The following is a 26,058-nucleotide window of genomic DNA, read 5'->3' on the forward strand; positions in this document are numbered from 1 at the left end:
AGAAATAATGAAGAGACTTTACTGGTTTAAATAATGACCTCAGGTAAGGATTAAAAATGGCTTCAGGTGAGGATAGTATAGATTCAATGGCTCAAATGGTACCAACAAATACCTCCACCCCTGTCTTTTATAGTATCAACTTTATATAGTGACTCTGGATAGCTCCAGTATCTCTTTTAATTTCTTCTGCACGAGTTCTTGGGTGTATTCTCTCTTGCTAGCCCAAACTGGGTCATACACTCATCCTTAAAGCAATCACTATGGCAAAGTAGATAGAATACAGCTTTGGCAAGTACAATCCCAGCAAACCTCGTGAATACGTTTGGGGGATGGATGAATTCTTCAAAGAAAAATCAGAGGCACAGTTAATGAGAGAAGAGAATGAATGAATGTTGAGGAGGCAAGTAACACATGATGAACACATATCTTCAAAAATTTTACATCAATTTAGCAATTTTTTTAATCAAGGATTTAAGACTTTAAGATATAAAATCAAAGATTTAAAAATTTTACTTGTTAATTTACTTAAATTCTTTACCCCCTTTTAGCCTGTTGGTAAAGCTGAAAATCAAGAAAATGCACTGTATTAATCTTATAGATTTTCATACCTTATTTCCCATTTCAACACTAGGTGCTCCTGAAATAAGAAACCTCAGATTGAGGGTCACAGCTAAGCCTTACTTCCTAATGTGGATTTTTGGGGAGTATTTTGGGATACCAGTGGTCTTAAAGTTTGAAGATTACTATAGATTTATTTTCTCAGATATTTAATTGCCATTCCACAAAAACATTCCCTGATCTGATATATAAACCAAGTGAAGTCCAGTTTCTGACTAGCTTATTATCTCTCTAAGGAAAGAGAGAAAATTACAATTATCTGTGCATGACACAGTGCAATTCTTACATCATATGAATATAAAATGCATAGTCATAATCTATACTTTAAAAACAGCAATATGTTATGAGAATTAATTTTCAAAATTTGGTCAAATTCAAATAATCTTAGTTCTCTTCAGAAGACATTACTAGCTCAATACTAATTTGAATCACTAGCATGTGTCAAGTGGAAAAAAAGAAACATCAATTCAGACATCTATTTCCTTGTGTAACAGGTGAAAGGATTTTCTATGATGAAATTTTACTATTATATAATACTTATTATATTCTGATCGCTAATAGAACAAAGAAGCAGGCATCATTTCTGTAAGGATATATATATAATATATATATATCATATATATACATATGCTTTTGAAAATACACTTATTTTATTATATATATATATATATATATACACATATGCTTTTGAAAATACACTTATTTTATGAGTGTTATGAAAATAAATGAGATCGACTGTAAATCATTTGATCGGTATGGGTAAGTAATAAAATTCTTATCCTTAGCCAAAGAAACAAACAAAAAAGAATGGTTTTTGTGCTTAGTTCCCTTTTTCACTATTGAACTCATCTCAAATGAATGATAGTAACAACAAATACTTAAACAATATTTATTATGTGTCAGGCACAATTCTTAGCACTTAACATATATTAACTCATTTATACTCTACAACAATATTATGAGTAGGTAACTGTACTATCCTAGTTTCACAGATGAGGAAACTTAGTCACAGAGGATTTAAGTAACTTGCCAAAGAAAATGGTAAAGTTAGCATCTGAACCCATACTTAGTGCTTCAGTGACTGGGCTCCAGAAAATTGAATCTCAGCAAAAGTCAGACTAATGATAAAATGCTGTTAGAAGAATCCTTCAGATTATAGGTTTTTATGAACAATCTGTTTATTTTTTCTCTTTATGCAAATGCAGTGGCTGTTTTGCTCTGGTGTACTGGGACTTGAGAGTAATGGAATTTGAAGGCATATTGAGATGGTAATAGAGTGTGCAATTTGGTGTCATGCTTTATCTGACATCTGGGAGGCAAAGTTTGAATTTGCAGTGAGAGCATTAACAAAAGTTTACTTAAGGAGAAATTGAGAGCCATTTCCTGAAAGGATGTGATGTTTAGGAATAAAAGAAAGCAAGAAATTGGTGATGAATCAGAGATTCATTATTGACAATCTGTTATATGGAGCACAGGGCTAGGAAATAGGTATACCAAAATAAATAAGGCATGATTCCTAACCCACAGTAACTAATAGTATAGAGGGGATAATGGGTAATAGTAAAGTGGAAAAAACCAAATTCTATAAAATGTACAATGATGTAATAAACAGGAGGACAGAAAGACGACTGGTAAAAGGACCAGAAGAGATCAGGGGAGACATTCTGTGATTCCCAAATAGCTCTGAACTTTATGCAGAAGGCAACAGGAAGCCAGCAAGAGATTTTAAGCAGTTAAATTATATGATCAAGAGAGGATGTTTGGTGGGAGACCTGTGAATCCCCAGACAAGGAAAATCTGATCCCAGGATCCCACTATCTCTATTAACTGCCTTAATTCTTCCTAGACAATCAGTTTAACTCTTTTAACCCCTTCCATTGTTGCAACCCTTATCTAAGGCTCACAACTGTCTCTCACCTGAATTATTGCAATAGCCTCTTCACTGTTTCTTATCTACTCTTTCAAAGTTGATTCTCAACAAAGCAACATGAACGATTCTTTAAAAACAAAAGTCATCTCCCGTTACTTGTCTGCTCAAACCCTCCAATAGATTCCAACTTAGTCAGACTGAAAGCCAAAGCCCCTTAGTGGTCTTACTCCTCTATAAACTCCTCTAACCTCATCGCTGATTATTCTGCCCCTAATTCACGCTATGCCAACCACACTGGCCACCTTGTTGTTCCTCAGATTCAAAGCAGTTCCCATCTCAGGGTCTTGCATTTGGTGTTCCTTCTGCCTAGAACATTATCTTCCCAGATTCTCATGGGGCTGGCTTCTCCACCTCCTTTATGTCACTTCACAGTTGTCACTCTATCAGCAGGACTGAGCAAATTGTGGTGCTATCAACTAGGTGAGGAAAACTGGAGGAGAAACCAGTTTTGGAGGAGAGATGATGAGTTTGACTTTGGTACATACTGATTTTGAAATGCCAGTAGGGTTTAGTTGGAGCTTCCAGGTAGAGCTCAAAAGCAGAAGGTTGAAAGGGAATGTTAACATTTAAACAGGAAGCACAGAAAGAGTACAGCATACAGGAAACAGAGGAAGTAGCCTGTGGTAGATTAAATATGTCTACAAATTCTGACAAGAAACTCCCATCAAAAGGTATAATTGAGTCCATTATCCCTTGAATCTGGCCAGCCCTGGGACTGTCTTTGACCCAAAGAAGAAGTAGCCTTATGACTGTTCCAGAACCCAGGCATTACAAGGTCTTTCATCTGTTTTGCCCTTCTGGAACACTGCCCTGGGATCACCTTGAAAAGAAGCTGGTCTAGTCTACAGGGCTATGACAAGACACATGGAGGAAAAATGAAGTACCCTCATTGATATTAGTGAGGCCAACTTGGACATCATCCATGCCAGCCCTCCAGCTCACTGCAGCTGCACCAGTGATCCCAGCAGGAACCAATAGAGGAACTGCCCAGCCAACCAACAGAATTGAGAAAAAATTTTTTTTAAATCATTAAGTTTAGGGTGGTTTGTTACGCAGCATATGTATCTGGTAGAAAACTTGGTACCTAGAAACGGGGTGCTTCTTTACCATAAACCTAAAACATATAGCAATGGCTTTGAGACTTGGGGTAGGTAAAGGTTAAAAAATAGGTGAGAAGATTGTTAATGGAGGATGGAGACAGAAAAGGTTGTTAATGGAAGATGTAACATCATCATGTTACATATTGATGGAAAAATTCTCATAACTGTTGCTTATAGAAACTTGCAAGACAGAAAACGTATCTAATGGACCTATAAATCTAGACATTTCCAGAAAAGAGGTTAGAAGTGTCAATTTAATTTTTTTACCCTGAGAATGATGATATAGGGAGAGAAGTAAACTAAAAAAGGAATAATCAGTGTGCAGTTGGAATTAAGATGATGCCATGATATACTGAAATGGAAAATAAAATTGTTTCTCAGCCCTGGTTAGCTGGTAAAAGATTTTCACAGAAATATATGGCCTAAGGTAAAAATCAGCTCAAGGATGTAGCTAAAAATTCTTTGATAAGACCTCAGAAAGATTTAAGTGGTATTTAGAAGACTCCCTGACTTTTAAAAGGCCTCTAAAAATCTTAAAGGTAGTTTCCACAGCAGCCTCATACATGGCCCAAAGTAAAGAGAGGCTTTTTCAAAAACAAATCATCCAAATTACGGCTATGGCTTTGGTGCCACGGAGTGACTTCTAATGAGATTCTTAAGAAACCCAAAACCATTTAAGAGTGTTATATTGATAAAAACACTGTCAGCTTGGTCTCAGAGAAACTGCAATATTTCAAAATGAATAAAAGGACTCCAGGCTCTCCGATTTACATGCGCAGAAGGCAGACTGAGAAAGTTCCTCAGCTATAAATGTGAGCCATTTCTTATGGAAAAGGCAAGACATTTTATGGAAAATCCAAGATCCCAGGGTGAAGAACAAAGAGCCAAGGAGAAAAATGGGCTACGGAACCACTCTCAGAAAACAAAAATAGGCTTAGATCAAGGAATTTTCCCTGCCCCTGGTATAGGGGAGACAGGCTGGGTCTTAGAATTGATGTAGACCAGAAACTGCTGAATGTTTCCTATTTTTCTCATCTTTGAGTGGGAGAGTCTATTCTGATTTTCTGGTCCCTCTTACATCATTGTATGTTGTATGTGTGGAGAAGGTTATCTTGTGTTTTTTTGTTCAAAGCCCTCTGATTCAAGAGTAGCCATACCCTAGAAACCAAAATTTCCGATTTCAATCTGAAATCAGGTTCTTTGTGACAAGTAACATAAAACAAGGATTATATGAAGTCATTATCTTAAAGAAAATCATTTTTCATAAATCACTTTGTGAAAAGCACCACACTAGTGTACAGTAAGATCTTGAAGGAATATGTATGTTAGGTGCAGGACAAAAGAGTTTCATTTGGGGGGGAAAGTTAATTATCTGAATGATTCAAATTTTTATTACATCTACAAATTAAAATATCTTTCAATATGAGAGTTATATTTTCCATGTCTTGACACCTTAAATAATTATTCAGACATTCAGCTAAACAGATAGATTCTGTAGGACTGAGTCCTTTCTAAACTCACAGGAAAGGTTTCTGAATACAGGATTTAATTAATAATAAGAAGATTTAAGCACTACAATAAACTCCTTTTTTAAAACTTAGAAAGGAATAACAATATACAAGTTAGGGACAAAAGCGCTTGAAATTTACACGTTTTTAAAATAAGCACTAATCCCATCATCTGAGATAATTTTTTTTGACGTGTGCGTGGTATTATGTGGAAGATACATGGCACAATTCTGTTTAAGAAGTCAAGTTCTATCATTTTAATTTGATCAAATGAGACTCATATTATTTGTACATAATAAGAGCCTATATATTTATTTTTATATTTTCTGATTTTTATTTTTCCCCTCAAAAAAATCTATAATTAATGGAGAGCATTAAATGACTTTGAAATGCACAGGAAAGAATTTGACAAATTGCCTCATGGGGCAAAACAGCTCCTCTGAAAGTAAGAGCTCAAAGCAAATACGTGAAAAAAATACAAATAAGAAAAGAGTAGCCACACCTGAATTGTTGTCCCCGAGACGCCTCATCTATATTTGAACTAGATGCAGAACATGAGATAGTGAACTTTAAGCCTGATGGCATAACTGCATGAGAATTCTGATGGTCTCCAGTGGAAAAGGGGTGTACTTTGCATGTGGGAGGAGTGAAAACAATTGTGACCAGAGGGTGGACTGTAGTGAATTAAATTCTTTGGCACAATTCTTCATAACGTCTCTCATCAAGCGGTAGAGCCTATTTCTCTCCTCATTAAATCTGAGTTGTCATCAGGACTTCCTTTGACCAAAAGAATGTGGCCGAAGTGACACTGTAAAAGTTCAAGAGGCTTGTCAGCTTCTGTTTCTGTCCTTTTAAAAGCAGTGCCCTACAACCACCAGGTAAGGAAGCTGGTCCAGCTTAACGGAGAATGAGAGCCCCTGTGAAGAAGCACCAATGCACCTTAGCAGGCAGTTAGCATCAGATGCAAAATACGTGAGGGAGCCCATCTTGGGTCTTCCTCCAGTCACAGCCAAACCTCTCCGAGTGAGCACAGTAAAACTGGAACAGGAACTCCGCAGAATCATGAGAAATCCTAACTGGTTTTGTTTTCAGCCAGAGAGTTTTGAAGTGGTTTGTTATCCGGCAACAGTTAAATGATACACGGCCTGAGAGGGAGGAAAGACATCAGAGGAATGGAGAATCAATGAAATCAAGGGAAAACGAAGTCTGACAGGGGAGATAAGAGATGAGCAAAGTCACAGAAGCAAAAAAGGGAAGGATAAGGTAAGGGATGAGATGCATCTGTTAGGTTGAAAGATGTGCCTTCTATCGTACTGGCTTTTACTGACCCAGCTATGAGAAAACTGCCTGTGTTAAGGCACTTGACCACTTATAAAGTGAAAGGCTGTTTTCTCTTGCATTTGCCATTTGAAGTGGTAGATAAAACTTAGTGGGAAATTTATATCATCCTATTAAGTCGCAAGCAAACTACTGTTCACTTGACTTTCATCTGAGGTTTCTGCTATAACTAACCTACTTTAAAGAAGAAAATTCCCTATAAAACGCTACTCTTTGCTAAGACATTGCTATGCAAAAGAACGCTGGCTCAATCCTGATGGCTTCCTTACAAACAAAAAAATACTTTTTATTTACAGTATATCAAAAGATATTATAATACACATACCACACACACACACACACACACACACACACACACACACAGAAGATAGATCAGGGTATCTGATGCCAGATTTTTTAAGGCCAGAATAAAATTGTGATTACTACAAACCAACACTGAGGAATAACCTATTGTCTTAAATGTTCTAAAAGGCTATAATGACTTTCATCTTTACAACAAATTGAATAGAGAATCTCAATGCAATTATAGGAAACAAACTCTTACCAGCAGTGTTAGATGATCCTAATTGTAAAGTAAGGGACCTTAGATTTAAGCATAATATCCAACCTAATTATATTGCAAGTGCATTAAATGGCATAGCCTTCTACAGGAAGGAAACTCCTTAGTTGATTTATTGCTTAAATTATGGAAAAACAATTCAGTTATAAGACGTATTCTTGCATTTAAAAGATCAGCTTTTCCATGTAATGACTGTGTAATTTGTGTTAAGAAGCAGATTCCAGTTCCAAAGAGTGATCATGCTTTTGAAATTGTGTTCTCAGCTAGCTCCACAGATATTCCAATTGATTTGAACTTGAGCTCTTGCCAAAGTTTTTGAAGCAAATCCTAGGTTAGTTTCCCTTATAAACTTAAACAAATTTTAACTTAAGTTTTCATCACTCTTCCTTGTGTATTATGATGTTCTTGTCCATCACTGATAAATAATTATGAAAAGATATAGCACAGAAGGTATTATCCTGATGGAAAAAAGCAAAAATATACTTTTTGTCTCCTCTGTCTCACAATTTATCAGTCATTTCTAGGGTGATCTTATTACTTATTCTCCAAACCAGGACAGTTTCGGGGACAAATGGGAATGCTATCAATAATGACCTCAAGAAAATGGTACTATCCTGATCAAACCCATGAGACCAAATCACCCATTTCATACCAAAGGGTATTTCCAGTTATCTGTGGCCATCCTCAAACTTTTTCTCTTTCTTCCTTCAGATCCTTACTCTCACTTCTCCTCCTAGAACTATCTTTCATTCTCTTTTATCATTCCCAAACTGCTTACCTCTCTCCCCATACTACCAGAAGTAACTTAAAAATTCTCTTATTTTGCAGAACTCAGGTCTTCTCTTATTATCCAGGCAATGTAGAGAGTACTGCAGATTTGTCAACCAAAACTGTCCCAAAGTGTTTCCCTAAACTGGAAACTATATCCTCATGGGGATTCCTCTGTAGTATAGAAGACACTGTTACCAGGTTTTAGGTTTGCTTTAGTATACACACATTTATACTCCTTCCCACCATATTTGGATCTCCCTCCTGTACAGTGTTCTTGCCCAGCTTGGATCCCTGAAGACTCCTTTTACTGGATCTTTGCACCCATCTATCAGATTCTGCTGCTTGTATCTCATTCTTGGCCTTTAGCTGAATGGCCTTGGGCACTAGGGTGGTCTGGCCAATATAGAGAGCTGGAAGTTTCCTGGACCCACCTTCCTCCTCCCAGCCAGCATCTGTGCACCAATCGTGACTGGTGTGAGAGTATAAAATCCCAGCTCCTTTACTTCTAAAGCTAGAAGCTTTAGGGTTTAATTTACACTCCAGAGTGTCTCACCTAATTAGACTGAGACTGCAACTCTGGTGTTCCCTGCAGAAAACAGTTAACTTAGCAGGCCTGAGACTGTTATCCTTAGACACTTGCTCACTAGGCTGGCCTTTGGCTTGCCTCTGGGACCTTGAATTTCTGGAGGGCTCCACATTCTCTAAATGATAAGTGCTGCTCAGTGGGCTTAAAGTATTCAGACGAACAACGTGCCTTATACTGAACACCTGCTTTCCTTCTGGGAGTCTGGAATTTTGGTATGTGTTAGGCAGAGGGTGACTGCATGGCTGAGCCAATATAAACCCTGGACTCCTAGGCTCAGGTGAGTTTCCCAGGTAGACAACACTTCACTGGTGGAAAAATTATGCATAATCAATTTGACTCCGCTGGGAGAGGACTCTTGGAAGCTTGTGCCTGGTTTTCTCTGGACCTTGCCCCATGTGCCTTTTTCTCTTGCTAATTTTGCTTTGTACTCTTTTGATGAAATGAATCATAGCTGTGGGTATGACCATATGCTGAGTTCTGTAAGCTCCCCTAGTTAATTAAAGAACCTGGGGGTGGTCTTGGGAACCCAAGACACACTCTCCTTTCACTATTTTGCTTCTTTATTCCCCCTTCTCTTACTGGCTTCCCCTGGGAGCACATCTTTAATAAACTGTGGGCATCCTAATCCTTGACATGGCCTATGTTTCTAGGAGGGCTTATGAATATTCTCAACCAGACAAAATATTAGTTTCAACTATAAGCTCTGTAGTTTCTCTCTTTCTATTCCTGGAATGATTTGCTCCTTACCCTGTCCTCTTTATTCCACATATCTTTATCCCCCTCCAAACTGTTACTCTTTAATAAATATATATTTGGACAAATTAATTCAGTGTTTATATAGTTTGTAAATTGTATACAAATTGTAGTACAAGGCTTAAAATACAGCAGAGCAGTACCTCGCCCCATTTCTCCCCATACTGAGTCCTGTTTTCCAGAGACAAAAATTTTCCATTTTTTTAAGGAGTTTATTCCTGATTTACCTCAAGATATCAGGTGTGCCCTTACATTCCTCTTAATACTGAATACCTGGGGAAAGAAGAGTACAACATAAACTACTTGGGAAATAAATAGCATTCAAGTCTTCCCTTCCATCTACTCATATGTGGATACATATCTCATTCCAGTAGGAAGAAACTGGTGGTAAAAATTCAGAAAGACTAAGCAGTCGCATGACAAGCCCGTGCCTGGGATATTAAGTTCATCTTCAACCATCTTTCACGGTCAGTTCTTTTGGTACTTCTGATGCTATACAGAAATGGTTCCCCCCAAAAAAAGGCAGAAAAAAATTACTTTAAAGGCTTGCTTCAGTATTACTCTCTTAGCGTTCTTAATCATAGGTCTTCTTCAGCGTTACCCAAATCCAGCCAGTATGCTTTGGTGCTGGGAATCTTTGGGTAACAGAATCAGGTCTTAGGTTCCACCAAAACAATCCTTTTGTCATTTTAGTACAGTGATTCACAAACTTCATTGTGTATCAGAACTATCCAGAAAGCTTCATAAAAATGCAGCTTTCTGGGACTTGCCTCCATAGACTGTAATTAAGTCCACAGATAAGACAGGAATCTGACACTCCTTTACAAATACCAATAACAAAACTGTGGTTTTGAAATTCACACAGAAAGGTGTCAATACTCTGATATCTAGCATAGAACACATGGTAATGAAATATAGATGGTATCATTTATCTTCTTTCAACAGAGGGGAGGGAAATATGGAAACAATACTTGGTTTACAGTATCCTTAAGTAATCAATAAGATTATAGATTATTTTTTGACTTTCAGCCTAATAGCCTTGCTTTCTTCTGTCTCTAACCAACCAATTTGGGAAACAAAATACTCTTGCCTCACCAATTTACACCTTTACATAAAACACAAACAAATTTTGCAGAAACTGAAAGAAAGCAGATTTGGGGTTTTCTCATAGGTTTAACATTCTCTAGGATTCCACTCGGCACCCTGACCCATTACCACCAGACCTTTAGAGTAGTTCCTCTATTTGTGCCCACAGGTCTGGGATTGCTTTTCTGACAATCTTTAAATTATGAGTAATATTTTTTTCTGCTACACATAAAATGTTTCTCTCTTCCTGGACAGTCTAGTTGTCTTCTGAGATCTCTTTCACCTTGCATTTTTGTTACACCCCTCTGTCAGACAATCTACATGAAACTCCTCCTGGGTGCTCTCTCAACCCTCTGTCAACCCTGTTCCTGAGAAGATAATTGGAAAATGGACAATCACAGCAGCAGCCAATCCTAATGATCTCAGAAGCCTGGGTAAAGAACACTTCAGAAAAAAAGAGACTTTAAATGCTTTGAGATAGATCATTAACAAAGTGGTGAAATTTGTGAGGAAGGTGGGAGAAAAAACAGTCTTTCTACTATTTGCTAGATTCACTCGAGAATTAGGCTCTAATTCTTCACTTCCCTAGTTGAGCTTTAACTTAATTATAAAACAAAATCTATAGCCACAGCCAGGCCTAGAGGTAGAGTCTGTACAACTAATCAACTTTAATTCCCTGGGCTCGATTTAATTACAAAACGACATTTGGTGCAGCTGCTAAACCCTTCCCAGGTGACCACATAATACGGTTGTAGTATTTACAGGTCTCCAGCTTTTGCACTGATTCGCACAGCACAATTATGTTTCAGTTATATATAAATTTGAACAGCCTCTAGGATTTATAATAAAACATTTTCTTGATTTTCTATATTCCTGTAGTTGAGGCAGTTAAAACACTGAATCGCACAATAACTAATATATGTCAGGGAGTAAAATGTGATGACAGAGGAGATGTCCTGATAATGAACAATAATAACAAACTGAATGTTAGCAACACATTTCTGACCTTTTAAAATTAATTCTGTTTGTTAGGTGGACAAAGTGAAACCAGCTTATGTATACTGAGTTATCAATTTGCCTTTTAGGTTATAACATACATTACTTTCCAACATAACTAGACATATCTAACTCATTCTTCTTCTTGTTCTTTAATGTTCCACAAGACAATTTAGGAGGTGATTATATGTGCTACATAGTACTTTTTAGCTGACAGAATTAAAATTAACCACTGTTGTTTTTAAAATAGCCACCTCCTCCAGTACATTTCAAATATACTCAATTTGCACAAACATCCAGGAAGACCACTGCAATATGTGAGACCTGATTTTTCATTTTATAATATTTAGGCAGAGGTTCCATGCACAACTAACTTTTCATCTTAAGAGTTTTTTTCAACTTAGTCCATGCAAATATACTTTTTATAATATCTGGGATCCCAGTTCCTCCCTAGGTCTATAGGAGGATAAGAAAAATTATTTAAATTGAGAAAAAGGAATCAAGAAGCAGTATCATTAAGGAAGTCACTAACGATACTAAAATAAATATGACCCTTACTGTTTCTACAGCAACTCAGAAAGTAATAGAGAGCGCCTTTTCATTCAAATTAGGATTTTAAGCACAACAGAATGCGTTCTCTTTTTCCTAGATGTTAATCTCCTTTTCTTTCCCTTTAGAGTAGAACTGATTAAACGCTAAAGAGAGGATGTATCATAGCTAATTATATCTACAGAGAAAAAAGCGGCATTCATCGTAAAATAGCTGGGGCAATAATCCCCTCTTCACCTTCCAACTTCAAGTGCTGGTTCAGATTTTAGCTGATGCTGTCCTGCATGACTACCTTGGACCCTGGACAAAGACAGCACTGTAGGTTTCAAAGTTGAAAGGCTAATTTCTCAGTACTAGCAGTGTCTGTCAGTCTCTTACCCCAGAGAGTATCTTTCTCTACTGAGCAGTGATTGAGTCACAGGAGGTAACAATTCTGCTTGCTGGAAGAAAATACGATGGAAGGAATCACGACGGTTACCAGATGTTCCAGTGCCCCTGAGGGGGCACCAGAACGTTCCTGCATATGCTGTAAACAGCATCAACTGTCAACCGTGGGACCCTGGGGTGTGGTGCTCATGCTGCTCTGATGTGCAGAGTCTCAGAGTTGGAAGAACCTTGAAGATGCTCTTAGCCAGAGGTTTTACACTACGTCTCGGGGAGTTCTTTGTTTCCTAAGTGTGATTCAGGCATTGCTGAACAATAAGGGGGAATCTCCCTGAAACAGTTGCAGCACTCTTGGAAAGAATGTAAAGATCTTAAGTCAGGGCTGAAAGCAAGACAGGATATTTTATCCAACAAAAATCAGTCGTAAAAGTCCAAGGTAATTCCTATGGTTCAAGGAAAGAACTTTGTGGAAAATCCCTGTCCCAGTGGCTCTATGACATTCCTAGAAGGGAGGCCCTAGAGCTCAGAAGGTTGATTCAGGAACTCTAGGTTGCAATAGGTCTCGTGGCTTGGAAGTCTGGAAATTAAAATATATTACTAGGACACAGTATCAGGGTGGGAGACGAAGGCTTCTAAAGGCAAGTCAACCAATGCTTACAACCCTTCATTATTTACATATCACTTTCCATGGCAAATAGGAAAATAAAACACTTAGAAAAATGTTACCTTTCCTTGTTATTTTAAAATTTGTCAATTTTACACATTGCCTTGATGATGGTTTCTTATTCTATGATACCTGTTTTCAAAGTAAAGAATACCTTGTGATTGTTCAAGACCCTCTCCACAGCCACCATCAGGAAGGAAGAAAGGAAGGCAGGGAGGAAGGAAAGGAGGAAAGGAGGGAGGGAGGGAGGGAGGGGAGGGAGGGGAGGAAAGGAAGGAAAGGAAGGGGCAGCTATTTCTGTGTTTGTAAATGGAACCAGCTATGATGTGAGAAGACATGAGATTTTAACATAAGGAAAACTGTATCTCCAGGGTCAAACAGACATCCATAAAAACAGGATAGATAATCTTTCTCACCATCACTGTTGATGCACACAACCTCTTGAATTTGAGTGCCTGGACCACACTCCCTTCCATTATCTGGTTCACAGTCTCCTAGCCTCACTGCTTTCCAGTCATAGCAGGATGGCTCCTCACAGGGAATGGCTTCCAGTAAGTGAGGGCAGCTGCCAGCGCCCCCAGAGCCTCCAGTGGGCTCATTGGTAATGTGCCGTTTCCTCAGTTTAAAACCTGAATTGTTGGGGAAGGAAAATATTTACTGTTACCATCATGCGCTGAATACTTCAGAAGGCTGAATGAAACTCCAAGTGAAAGCTGGATGAGGGTAGAGGGTAGAATTCATATCTGCTTTAATCACTAGTGTATCCTCACACTCTAGATTAATATGAGCTCATTAACAATTTATTAAATGAATAAACAGAATGGCCAAAGAGGGACTTTTGGTGTCAGCTTACTACAGTAAAAGTCAAGCAAGAATGGGCTGGAGAGAGATAAAGAGAAAGAGAGACAGAGAGAGAGGTGATTGGTTGATTTGGAAAGTCTGTAGTTGTAAAATGTTCAAAGACACAATAAAATCTCAACCTATTCAGAAATATTCATGACCAGACACAAGTGCTATTACTTTGAATTCCTCAACAGGATCACCTGGTTAAATTTGAAAAGGAACCTCTGAGAAGTTGGATGGTTTCAGGAAACTGTCTCTTGAAGCCTTAGTTGAATTTAGACTCTCCAGAAATTTGAACTCGGGATATAAACCATCTGGGCTCTAACAAGGAGTATTCAAAGTCCTGCTATGTGCTTTAATAACACCTAAGTGTTGCCCTTTCTGACAATGTATAACAAAATTAATAAGTCTGTCTACTGCTATGTGAATATATTGGAATCACTAGAAAACTGTCCTTTGAAACAAAATAGAAAAATGTTTTCAATTACTAGATCATGTGAAAATTACTCTACCAGGCCGAACATGTAGTAAACAATTGCATTTATTCTATTCCTTTTAGATATATTATTTGCATCATAAAAGCAATATTTATTATTAGTTTGTTTACCTTCAAAGTAATAAGTAGTTCTGTTTATTAGGCACTAGCTACAGGTCAGGCAATGAAATAAGTGCTTTATGTTTATCTCATTGAGTCTTTAAAGAAAACTTGGGTACCAGATCATATTACATCCCTTTTACAGGTAAGGGAACAAAGATTTAAATAAGTTAATTAACTTATCTAAACAACAGAGGACAGACTAGGTTTTCCAATCCACGTCAGTTTGACACCACAGCTCATCTTAACCACTGCACCAACTGCGTCAGATGCTCTCCATCTGTTGTCTAAATTAACAAGCATCTTGCCTACGTTCTGCAGTTTTAATCTTCTGGTATCATCACCAGAATAGGTTTATAATTCTTTTGTGCTAAAGATCAATACTCTTTAGCCATTCTGGAAAATACTGCAAACGAATGATCACAGGAACACAGAGCAGCACTTGTTAATAATTCATGGTTTGACCCAATTTGATGGGAGTTTTAAGCATGCCATTTTAATATTACATACCTTTTTTGCCTTGCTGGTCATTACAATTTTCGTAAGTACAAGGTCCCCAAGCTGTCCAGGGTGAAACCTCACATTCAATAGGACAGGGAATGTGGCACAGCTGTGTTGTATTAGGGATAGGGCCAGCACATGATTTCAAGTCCACTGGTTTTGAGGCTGTTTGGAGAAAAACAGAGGTTCCTTAAGAATTAAACAGGTTGTTATGGTCAATAATACGGTTTTTCAGAGCAGTTTTGTGTACGGAGAAGGAAAATGCTTAAAGAAGTGCCACCAAGACATTACTCGGATGCTTCTCAGCTCCATCCTGAGAATAAAAGGAGACAGAAGGAGTGGGGGGAAAAGAAGCAGTGTAGTATAGTCAGAGGAAACTGGGCTGGAAGGCTTGCAGACTGTTTGATCACCAGCTTCACCACTAATTAGTCATGCCATTAATAATGCTGAGTCTAACTTTCCTAGTCAGTAAAATAATCCTTACAGTTAATTTTATTTCTAAAATTTTATAGTTAGGTTCTAAAAGAGTAGAATTTAGAGGACTGAACAGAGTAGGAGGGGAACTACAGCTTTAACGTATATGGAAAAAATCTCCACTGAGTGGCTCTGGCAGAGAAGTCCCCCTTCCCTTTTGGTCTGCAGAAAGGTGACTGATGGATATGATGAAGGAAGAGCTCAGGCCACCAAATGGGGCATCTCTATCTCCGACTGCATGACTCACCAGATACTTTCCAGAACTTTAAAGAATATACTATTTGCATATGTGATCCAAAGCTCAGAATTGCTAAGGCGACAAATTTATAATTGTCCACGTATGTTCATGAGTTGACCAATGAACTGTGTATAAATACTGCTAGCCCTTGCTTCTCTTCTTCTATGATGACTGCAGTTTGGCTATTTTGTACAGCACATGTATTTGATAGTTAACGTCAGAAGGTGTCCACAGTTCTGATTAAAAATGACAGAGTAAGAATGATACTTAAAACTTTATGGACATCACAAGAGAATCAAGTTTACTACTGTCATAAAAATTTTGAGAAGTAAATGTCTTAAGACACGCATTTCCTTTAATAAAAGCTAGCCCCTGTTACTCTCTGATACTTTGAAATGCCCATGCATGTAGCATAGAAGCCTGAAATAAGCAAACTGTAGATACTTGCATATCCCTCAACTTTCTGCACACAGAATCATAAATGCTACCTAAAGACTATTATCTCCTCTTTCTGCCACAGCTTTTCAGTTCTGAAAAATATTCTATAGATTTTGTTTTTTATTTTTTCTTCCTAGGAGTACTTATTTTCATCCCCTCCCACTCTCCGCCCCCCATCCCCCACCCCACCCCGGAACACACACACACACACACACACACACACTGCAGTGAAAATAAATGACTGGGCATCCCTAATTTGCTTAGCATGAGCACCAAGAGCATTCTCACTTAAGCTTATCAGAATTGTTGCTAATTTGTATCATAACATTAGGCAAAGCCAAAAATGATTCATTGGATTGCTTTCCAACAGTGAAAGTGCTTGGCACACTGATGACAGAAAATACAGGAATAAATGTTTCATTTCTCTGAATATAAAAAAATGACATCAATGATACATATCTCACATAAAACGATTTGTTTTTAATATTTTTATAGGTGTAAGAGTCTTGTGATGGTTAATTTAATGCGTTAACTTGCCTGGGCTAAGGGATGCCCACATAGCTGGTAAAACACTGTTTCTGGGTGTTTCTGTGAGTGTGTTTCTGGAAGCGATTAGCATTTGAATCAGTAGACTAAGTAAAGCAGATTGCCCTCACCACTGTGGGCGGGGCATCATCCAATCCATTGAGGCCTGAATAGAACGAAAAGGTGAAGGAAGGGTACATTCCTTCTCTTCCTGAGTTGGGATATCCATTTTCTCTTCCCCCTGGACATCAGAGTTCCTGGTTCTGGGAAACTGGGTATTACACCAGTGGCCCACTCCCAGGATCCCAGGAGTTGATTCCTATAATAAATCTCCTCTTACATACCTGTATATACACTATTGGTTCTGTTTCTCCAGAGAATCTTGACTAATATAAGTCTACAATATGAAGAAAAACTCCTATAACTGCAAATTAACATACGCGATTCCTTCACTTGTTGAATCCTTCAGACTATCATTTAAATTAGTGGTTATATGTATAATTACCTGAAAAATCTCCATTTTTTTCCTTTCAATTGACTAAAAGTAACTTTAGTCTTTAGTGTTATTATATAGTGTTGGAAATTACAGTTACTATAAAGGGAAGTCTACTGAGCATGCAATTGTGAGAGCTATGATTACAGCCTGAAGAAATTTATTTTATATATAAGACTGAAAACTGTAGGAGGAAAATACAGTTTTTATTAAGGAAAAAGGTACAAACATTAATTCCTGGCCATTTTTCTAAAGCTTAATGTTAGCTCTTGGTGTATTTTGAATAAATCAAATAGAAAAATCGGTCACAGATTCTTCTTGAGCTATTAAAAGAGAAATGTGACAAATAAAGGCTTAAGGAAGTGTTGCTTGAAGCAAAATACTCTTAAAATCTTCTGCTAAGCTGAGCAAATCAACACAGAGATAATACAGTCCTTGAAAAATAGTACCAACTAAAAAGTGGTACTTGCTATCTGCTTCTACAAGGATTAAACCGTAAGCTGCTGACCTTCCACATACCCTGAAAGGAGTGCAGGGTGGAGACCAGGAAGGAGGCACCCTGTGCTCTGGGAAAAACTGGCAAAACAGGCCTTCAGATAGATATTTTCAGGAGAAGATTTTATGAGCCCAATTCTCGCGACTCCCCATAGCTGAAATGGCACTAAAATCCTTCATGGTGATGTCTGCTCCTTGTGACTAGCAGCAACCTTCTGCAAAAATGTGTGCTTGGTTGCATGTACTCCCCCTTCACCAAAATCACATATACACTGACCTTCCCCCCTTACCTCTTTGGAGCAGTTTCTCAGAGCTATATGAAATGCTGTCTCCCGGACTATAGACCTCAATCTGCCCCAAATAAACTTAACTCACAACTCTCAACATTGTGCTTTTTTTTTTCAGTTGACAATAGCCTCAATTTTACAGATAATTTTCTATCTATCTATCTGTCTGTCTATCTTTCATTAATCAAAGAAAGACAGGGGGAGAGTACTTTCTGTATGATTCTATTCCTTTGGTGATTTTCATTATAGGTTTTCTTATCCAGTATATGCTGATTTTTTCTTTTTTTTGCATTTTCAACTTTTTATTTAAAAAAACACCGTAAATAAATGTTCTCGGCTGGTTTTACCAATATGAATCACACAATTATTGATCTAACTGGTGGGGTTCTATCTTAGACCTTCCCTGGCATACAAAGAGTTGGCAAATGTGAGGCTACCACTTCAAGCCTCATGCCCATAGCACAGATTGACCAGTGGAGGTACCAGGACCAAACTACAGCCAGAAAAAGAGAGGGCCTTGGGTAGTGAGAGCACAGGTTCAACAGAGTCAAATCTGTGCCCATAAACAGTATATATGCTGATTAATGTAAATCACAGATACTAGTTTAACTCCTCAAAAGTGGTCTTTTTTTTTGGCAATTGCCCAAGATTTATTTGGAATCAGTGTGATTCAATAATGAAGTAAAGAACAGACCTAGGAGATCTTACTGGGTTCTAATTTAATCTGTGGGACATAATTCCTATAGTTGTGTATTACATAATGTAGTGTTTATTGCTGATCCCTTGTTCTCAAATATCGACAACTAAATTTTCTAAAATGGCCCAGTCATTATTCTTATATAATTTTACTAGAAATTATAAAGAAATTGTTCATCCAGTACAAGTTCCAAGGAAGTATATATTAGATTTTTTTTGTCTTATTGTTGATCTCTTGAAAATAAAGGAGACCTTTTATTGTTCTCATACGACTTACAGGGTTTTCAATTATATGTACTTTGTACGCTTCACAGGGTCATAAAAGAATGTCTGAACTTTTCAGGACTTAATAAAACAAACAAAAAAATGAAACTGGTGCATTTTTGTAGGTAGGTCTGAAATATTTTTATATTTGTATATTCAGAGTATTATGATGGAAAAGAAATTCATTATAGGAGGTAAACTTAAATCATCTGTTTCCAGTAATGTGGCCAATGAGGTACTCTGAAAATATACTCACTGTATAATCCCTAAGAACAGTGAATATATAACTTTTTGAATTAAATGTTTTATTCTGAGATAATTGTAGATACACATGAAATTGTAACCTCACAGAGATACCACATACCCTTTACCCAGTTTCCCCCAATAGTCAGATCTCACAAAACTATAGTATAATACCACAATCAGAATACTGGCATTGATACAGCCAGGGTACATGTACTGGGTTGAATAGTGCTGCCCCCCGCTCAAATGTCTACTAAAAACTCAGAACACGACCTTATTTGGATATAGGGTCATTGCAAATGTAATTAGCTAATGAGGTCCTACTGGATTCAAGTGAGTCCTAAATCCAATGACTGGTGTCCTTATAAGAAGTCCATGAGAAGACACACAGAAAGGAAGGCACTGCAATAATGGAGAGAGATGGAGTGATGAAGCTACAAGGATTGCCTACAGCCACTTTGCTCCTAATCTTAGAGAGAAAGAATTCAGTCTTTCGCCATTAAGCATGATGTTACCTGTAGGTTTTTGCAGATGATCTGTACCAAGTTGAGGATGTTTCTCTCCTTTCTTATTTTTCTGAGAGTTTTTATTATGAATGGGTGTTGAATTGTGTCAGATGCTTTTCCTCCATTGTTTGATGTTATCATGTGATTTTTTTTTCTTCAGCCTGTTAATATGGTGGATTATATTAACTGATTTTCCAACATTGAACCAGCCATGCATCCCTGAATACACTGTACTTGGTCCTAGTCTTCAATTCTTATAATGTATTACTGAATTCTAATTGCTAATATTTTTGTTAAGGATTTCTGTATCTGTATTTATGAGAGATTTTGGTCTGTAGTTTTCTTTTTGTTCTAATATCTTGGTCTCTGTTCCCTCTTTTCCTATTTTCTGGATAGAAAAGATCTGTTTCACATTGAGTGAGTTACAGTAGTTTATAGTTTTTTTATTTTTATTTTTTAAATTCCTTCTATTTAGTCTAAGTTGTCAAATATATGTTTATAAAGTTGTCTGTGGTATTCCCCTGTTATTTTGCTGTCTGTAAGGTCAATAGTGATAGCCTCTGTTTTATTCCTGATGTTGGTGATTTGTGTCTTCTCCCTTTTTTACTTTAGTAGTCTTGCTAGAGTTTTCAACATTAATAGTCTGTTCAAAGAACCAGCTCTTTGTTTCACTGATTTTCTCTATTGTTTTGGTTTTCAATTTCACTGATTTCTGTTCTTATTTTTATTATTTTCTTCCTTTTGTTGGCTTTCATCTTATTTTGCTCTCTTTTTTCTTGGTTCTTTAAGTGGGAGTTCATATCATTGATTTGTGTCTTATCCTCTTCTAATGTAAGCATTTAGTGTTATACATTTCTTTTTCAGCACTGTTTAGCTGTGTCTCACAGATTTTTATATGTTATATTTTCATTTAATTCAGTTCAAGTATTTTGATTTTCTTTGAGAATTCCTCTTTCACACATGGCTTATTTAGAAATGGGTTGTTTAGTTTCCAAGTGTTTGGAGACTGTTATCTTTCTGTGATAGAATTCTAATTTGGTTCCCACTGTGCTCAGAGAACACACTGGCACTGTGTTATGATTTAAATTCTTTGAAATTTGCTGAACTTTGTTTTATGGGTCAGGGTATGGTCTATCTTAGTATATGTTTCACAGATACCTGAAAAGGAAACGTATTCTGTCGTTGGACTGTTCTACAAATGCTTAATAAATTCTGTTGGTTGATGTTGTTGAGTTCTTCTGTATCCTTGCTGATTTCTGTATGAGGAGTAAAATGTTGTCCTCTCCAACTTTAATTGTGGATTTGTGTATTTCTCCTTTCAGTTCTAACAGTTTTTGTTCACATATTTTGTAGTATGTTGTTTAGTGCATATACATGAAAGATTTCATTATCTTCTTGGTGGATTGACCCTTTATCATTATATAATGTCCTTCTCTGTTTCTGGTCATTTTCTTTGCTCTGATGTCTAATTTATCAGATATTAATATAGCCACTCCTGCTTCTCTTTGAACAATATTTTCATGATTTATCATTTTTCATTATTTACTTTCAACCTGGGATATTGCTATATTTGAAGTGAGTTTCTTGTTGAATGTGTATAGTTGGGTCATATTTTTTAATTCACTTTACCAATTTGTGTTTTTTCTCCTTATAAGTCTAATTTTTTATAGGTACAGAATATATTTTAATTTTTATATTGTGTTAGAAGCAAATTAAAACATTGCCTGAATAAGCATCTATTAGGGTCTTTTAAAATCTGCTCCCACTGGTGTTTATGAGTGGTGGTCTTCTCTCACTACAAATCTGAGATGTGGGAGGCAAAAGGGAACTGAGCATCTTGTCATTTCTTGAGTCTTAAAATCTCTAGCTTGCCTGCCTCCCTCTCCGACTTTCAGAGTCATCTTAATGGTCTGTTTACTATATAATGTTCAGAATTTTTTTTTAATTTAGTAAGAGAATTAGGAAAAATTACATCTTTTCTATATTCCTGGAAGCAGAAGCCTATATGTTATTTAAAAAATAAAACCTTTCAATTTTATAACTAGGATCACGAGAAAGGAAAATCCTCAAATGATTCCCCAAATCCACAGCATGAATCTGGTATGGTACCAGAGTCCTAAAGCTGGCCTCTCCCTTGAGGCAGTACTGATCCCAGGTCATAGAACTTGCATATCCAGAGTTCTTTAATTACCAGGGACAAAGGAAGGCATTTTCAGACAGAAAATGAGAGTTAAGCTATAACAAACCATCATTAAGGAAATTTCTAAAGGATTTATTTCTCATACAAAGGACAGTGAACAGAGAAGCAGGGTCTAAGATGCCAGATGGAATGGTGGCCAAAGAAAATATTAAATGTGAGTAAAAGTAAACGTTGACTGTAAAAGCATAATTATGATGATTAAACAGGGGAGTGTGGTAGGCAGAATAATGGTCCCCCAAAGATCCCATGCTTTAATCCTCTGAATTTGTGAATATGTTATCTTAATGGGAAAAAGGACTTTGCAGCTGTGATTCAGGATTCAAACCCTGAGATGTGGAAACTATCCTGGATTATCTAAATTGGCCTAATCTAACCACATGAGTCCTAAAAAGCAGAAAACCTTTCTCAGCTGGTCAGAAAGGTGAGCTGGAAGAAGGAGGAGGAGAGATTCAAAGCATGAGAGGTACCTGACTTGCCATTCTGGCTTTGGAGGAGAGGGGTAAAGGCCAAGGAATGTGGCCTCTAGAAGCTGGGGACAGTCCCTAACTAGCAAGGAAATGGAGATCTTACTTTTCCAACTGCAAGAAACTGAATTCTGCCAACAAGCCGAATGGGCAAGGAAACAGATGCTTCTCTAGAGCTTCTAGAAAGGAATGCAGCTCTGCTAAGCACGCGATTTCAGCCAGGTGAGAACCATGTCAGACTTTCGACCTACAAAACTATAAGATAAAATGTTAAGTTTTTGGTACTTTGTTATGGCAGTGATAGAAAACTAATACAGACAGTTATAAACAGCAGTATAGAACTAAAATACAAGACTACATAATATGTAAGTTGGTGAAAGGTAATCAGAGGTAAAGCAGTTTAAAGCCCTTAGCAAGGTAAATATATTAATTATAGATTGTATTCATTTAGGTCTGAACCTTAATATTTTAAGGTAATCTCTTTATATAAATAGGATAAGGATGTGTAACTTCCAAACCAAGGGAAAAAATGCAACAATAGCAAAACTGTTGCAATAAATTCAAAGGAAGGCAAGAAAGAAGAAACAATGAAACAGAAAAAATGTAACAAAGAGAATAAAATAAGATGGAGGAAATGAATGCAAGAGTATAAATCACTATAACTCAAAGATTATCAGACTTAATAAAAAAATAACACCTGAAATGACATTTTATATCCACTAGTTTATCAGAAAACGTACATGTTTGACAACACCAAGTGCTGGAGAAGATGTGAAGCAGCCAGAGCAGTTAAACACTGCTGGTAGAAATTTAAATTGTTTTACCCATTTTGGGAAATAACTTGGAATTTTCTAGCATGTTTGAAGACAGGCATACTCCCAGGTATACAGTTTGGAAAAAGCTATCAGACATCAGACATTTACCCCAGGAGATATTTATAAGAACTGTCATTGTAGCATTGTTTATAACTGCAAATATCTAGGAGTAACTCAGGTATCCAACAAAAAGGGAATGGATATTAAATTATGGTGTCAATACTATGGTGTCAATACAATGCCATAAAGAGGTGGAAATAAATAAACTACAGGACAATCGCTGATATGATGAAACCCACAAATATGTAACAAAGAGTGAAGAAAGCAAGCCAAAGAAGAATATATACTAAATCAGCAGTCCCCAACCTTTTTGGCACCAGGGACCAGTTACCACAGAAACTGGTCCACAGCATGGGGGTTGGGGACTCCTGTACTAAATGATACTATTCATATAAAGTTTTAAAAAGCAAGCATTATCACCATGTTTTGGGATAAATACGTTAAGTCTGGAAAAGAGGAGAGTGGCCACCATTGTCTGGGAACTGGCCTGATCTTTTCAGCTAGGCTATGATGGAGTAAGACAAAAAGTAAGACTACTTCATTTGTCTAACTAAAAACAAGGTCACCGTGGGAACAGCCAAAATATCAAATATTCCCATCTCCCAGCTAATATGAGTGAGTTCTGCTTCTTTATCAGTTACAGCTTTAGACTCCCTCTAGTCTTTCCTACTTCCAAAAATAAGGTTTATTAAGATATCTGGTTATAGAATTACTCTTGCTTCCTTACAGCATTCAATCCACAGCAAAGCTCACTTATTTAAAGCCCCCTAAAATAATTACTTAACTGAAGCCCAAATCCTAATATAAGTGCTTTCTGACCCTCTTACTGAGATGCCCCTGGTTGCCCAGGGTGTGGGCTCTCCCTTGCTGCAGAATGTGATAAACCCAACTTGTTCAAACACAGGTGTGTAGCTGGTGGTCTTTGGCTGAAGAGCTTGGGCATGTCAAATACATAAAGAAAAGCAAGGAATGTTAAACATAAAATTGAGAATAGGAGTCCCACATCCTGTGATGGAGTGGATGTGAGTTATTTAATAACAAATGCTTACTGGCATTTACAACGTACCAGGCAATGCTATGGTGTTCCAAGTACTTAACAAATATTAATTCATGTAATTCTCTCAAAACCCCATGGGATAGGTATTTCAATTATCCCCATTTGCGGTGGTGGTGGTGGATAATTATTTCCAAATGGGGAAACTGAATATGGAAAGGTTAAGTAACTTTCCCAAAGTCACACAGCTAGGAGATAGTATATTTTGGACTCATATCCAGGCAGTTTGGTTCCATAATCTTCAGTGTGTACTTCTAAGTACTACTCTATGCAATCTTGGAAGGATAAGTGAGGGAGCTTCAATAATATGTAACAATATGTAATGACACACACACACATGCAAATACATTTGAAATAGGTCATAATGTACTGAAGTACAGTTAATGGGGATTATTAGTATTGTATATGTATGTCATAATAGTAAAATGAGGCTATCAAGATAATCCTGGGGCTTCCCTGGTGGCGCAGTGGTTGAGAGTCCGCCTGCCGATGCAGGGGACACTGGTTTGTGCCCCGGTCCGGGAAGATCCCACATGCCGCGGAGCGGCTAGGCCCGTGAGCCATGGCCGCTGAGCCTGCGCGTCTGGAGCCTGTGCTCCGCAACGGGAGAGGCCACAACAGCGAGAGGCCCGCATACCGCAAAAAAAAAAAAAAAAAAAAAGATAATCCAGCATCAGCCCTGGTGGTCAATCATTGAAAATTATTCTTTCATACAACAGTTGGGAATGGAACTAAATTTTCATTCTACAAGATATCAAGAACTGGCTGTCCAACTAAATTACTATTAAAATGAGATGTTCTGCACCTATAATCTTAATAATAATAGTAAATACTTATATTGAATTTAGCAAATAAATTCTTTTAATCCTCACAGCAATCTCATGAAGTAGGTACAAAAGTAGTAATCCCAAATTTGGAGATGAGGAAACTGAGGCACAGAGAGATTAAGTAACTTGCCTAAGGTCACACAGCTAATCAGAGGTAGCTGGTATCTGAATTCAGAGACCATGCTCTTATCCACTTTGCTATATACTATGATATGACAATTAGTAGAAGCCACATGCTTCCCCCATTTTTTTACTCCAACTCCTAGAAGTCTATAATATGAAGGGTGGCCTGAGTAGAAGACATACACTTTTTTTTTTTTTTTTTTTTTTTTGGTACGAGGGCCTCTCACTGTTGTGGCCTCTCCCGTTGCAGAGCACAGGCTCCGGACGCACAAGCTCAGCGGCCATGGCTCACGGGCCCAGCCGCTCCGCGGCATGTGGGATCTTCCCGGACCGGCATCGGCAGGCAGACTCTCAACCACTGCGCCACCAGGGGAGCCCCATACACATTTTTTAAACAGTCTATTTGATTACTGTTGTGGGGGTGACAGAAGAAACTGGAAGTGATATTTATCTGGCAAGTGAGTCCTCAGTATTTTAATAAGAAACATTTTAGATTCTCATCTATTTTTAATATTAAATTTTTAAAACTAAATAATTTTTGTTCTAATGCCTAAAAAATACACCACATGTGTATTTTAAACTTTTTTTATCATGAAATTATATATTTGGATTCTTAAAACATTTTAAATGATAGATTTCACACCCAGCCTACTTCAGACCTATTTGTACAACAATATGCCTTTTCTGAGTCATTCAAAAGATATATTAGGGTTCAAAGGTTGAGAAAAGTGCAATAGGTTTAATAATTCATTCATCCATTTAGCAAAATGGCTGAGCATTTTAGGCATTCAAAGTCTCCTGATACTGTATTTATTTTCCACTGTCTTCCCTGAAAATCTATCTTTTTCTTGAAATAGCATTGCTTTTTTTAAAGAAGCTTATTTCATTGCTAATTCAAAAGTACAAGGAAATTCTCTTGGATTTAAGTCTTAGTTTCAGTATAGGAACTGACCAAACACTATTATTAAACATAAGGATGCCTGATAACAAAAGAGATTCCAAAGATCTATAAATAAAATCAGTTACAAATGGCTTTCCTTTCCTTTGTTCTTATATTGCTCAATGTGTTAAAATA

General features: G+C 37.2%; 1 protein-coding gene across 1 annotated transcript in view; it reads right to left on the reverse strand.

Moving 5' to 3' along the window:
- THSD7A (thrombospondin type 1 domain containing 7A) overlaps positions 1-26,058 on the reverse strand; it is a gene marked incomplete at its 5' end in the record, with an annotated part of 452,331 nt that overhangs the window by 157,274 nt on the left and 268,999 nt on the right. The window contains 2 exons of the mRNA XM_082661757.1: positions 13,259-13,471; positions 14,791-14,946. Coding sequence (XP_082517883.1) covers positions 13,259-13,471; positions 14,791-14,946 — 369 coding nt within the window. The remainder of the gene's footprint in view (positions 1-13,258; positions 13,472-14,790; positions 14,947-26,058) is intronic.

The sequence above is a fragment of the Grampus griseus genome, assembly GCF_964374135.1.
Source record: "Grampus griseus genome assembly, chromosome: 9".
Classification (NCBI taxonomy): domain Eukaryota; kingdom Metazoa; phylum Chordata; class Mammalia; order Artiodactyla; family Delphinidae; genus Grampus; species Grampus griseus.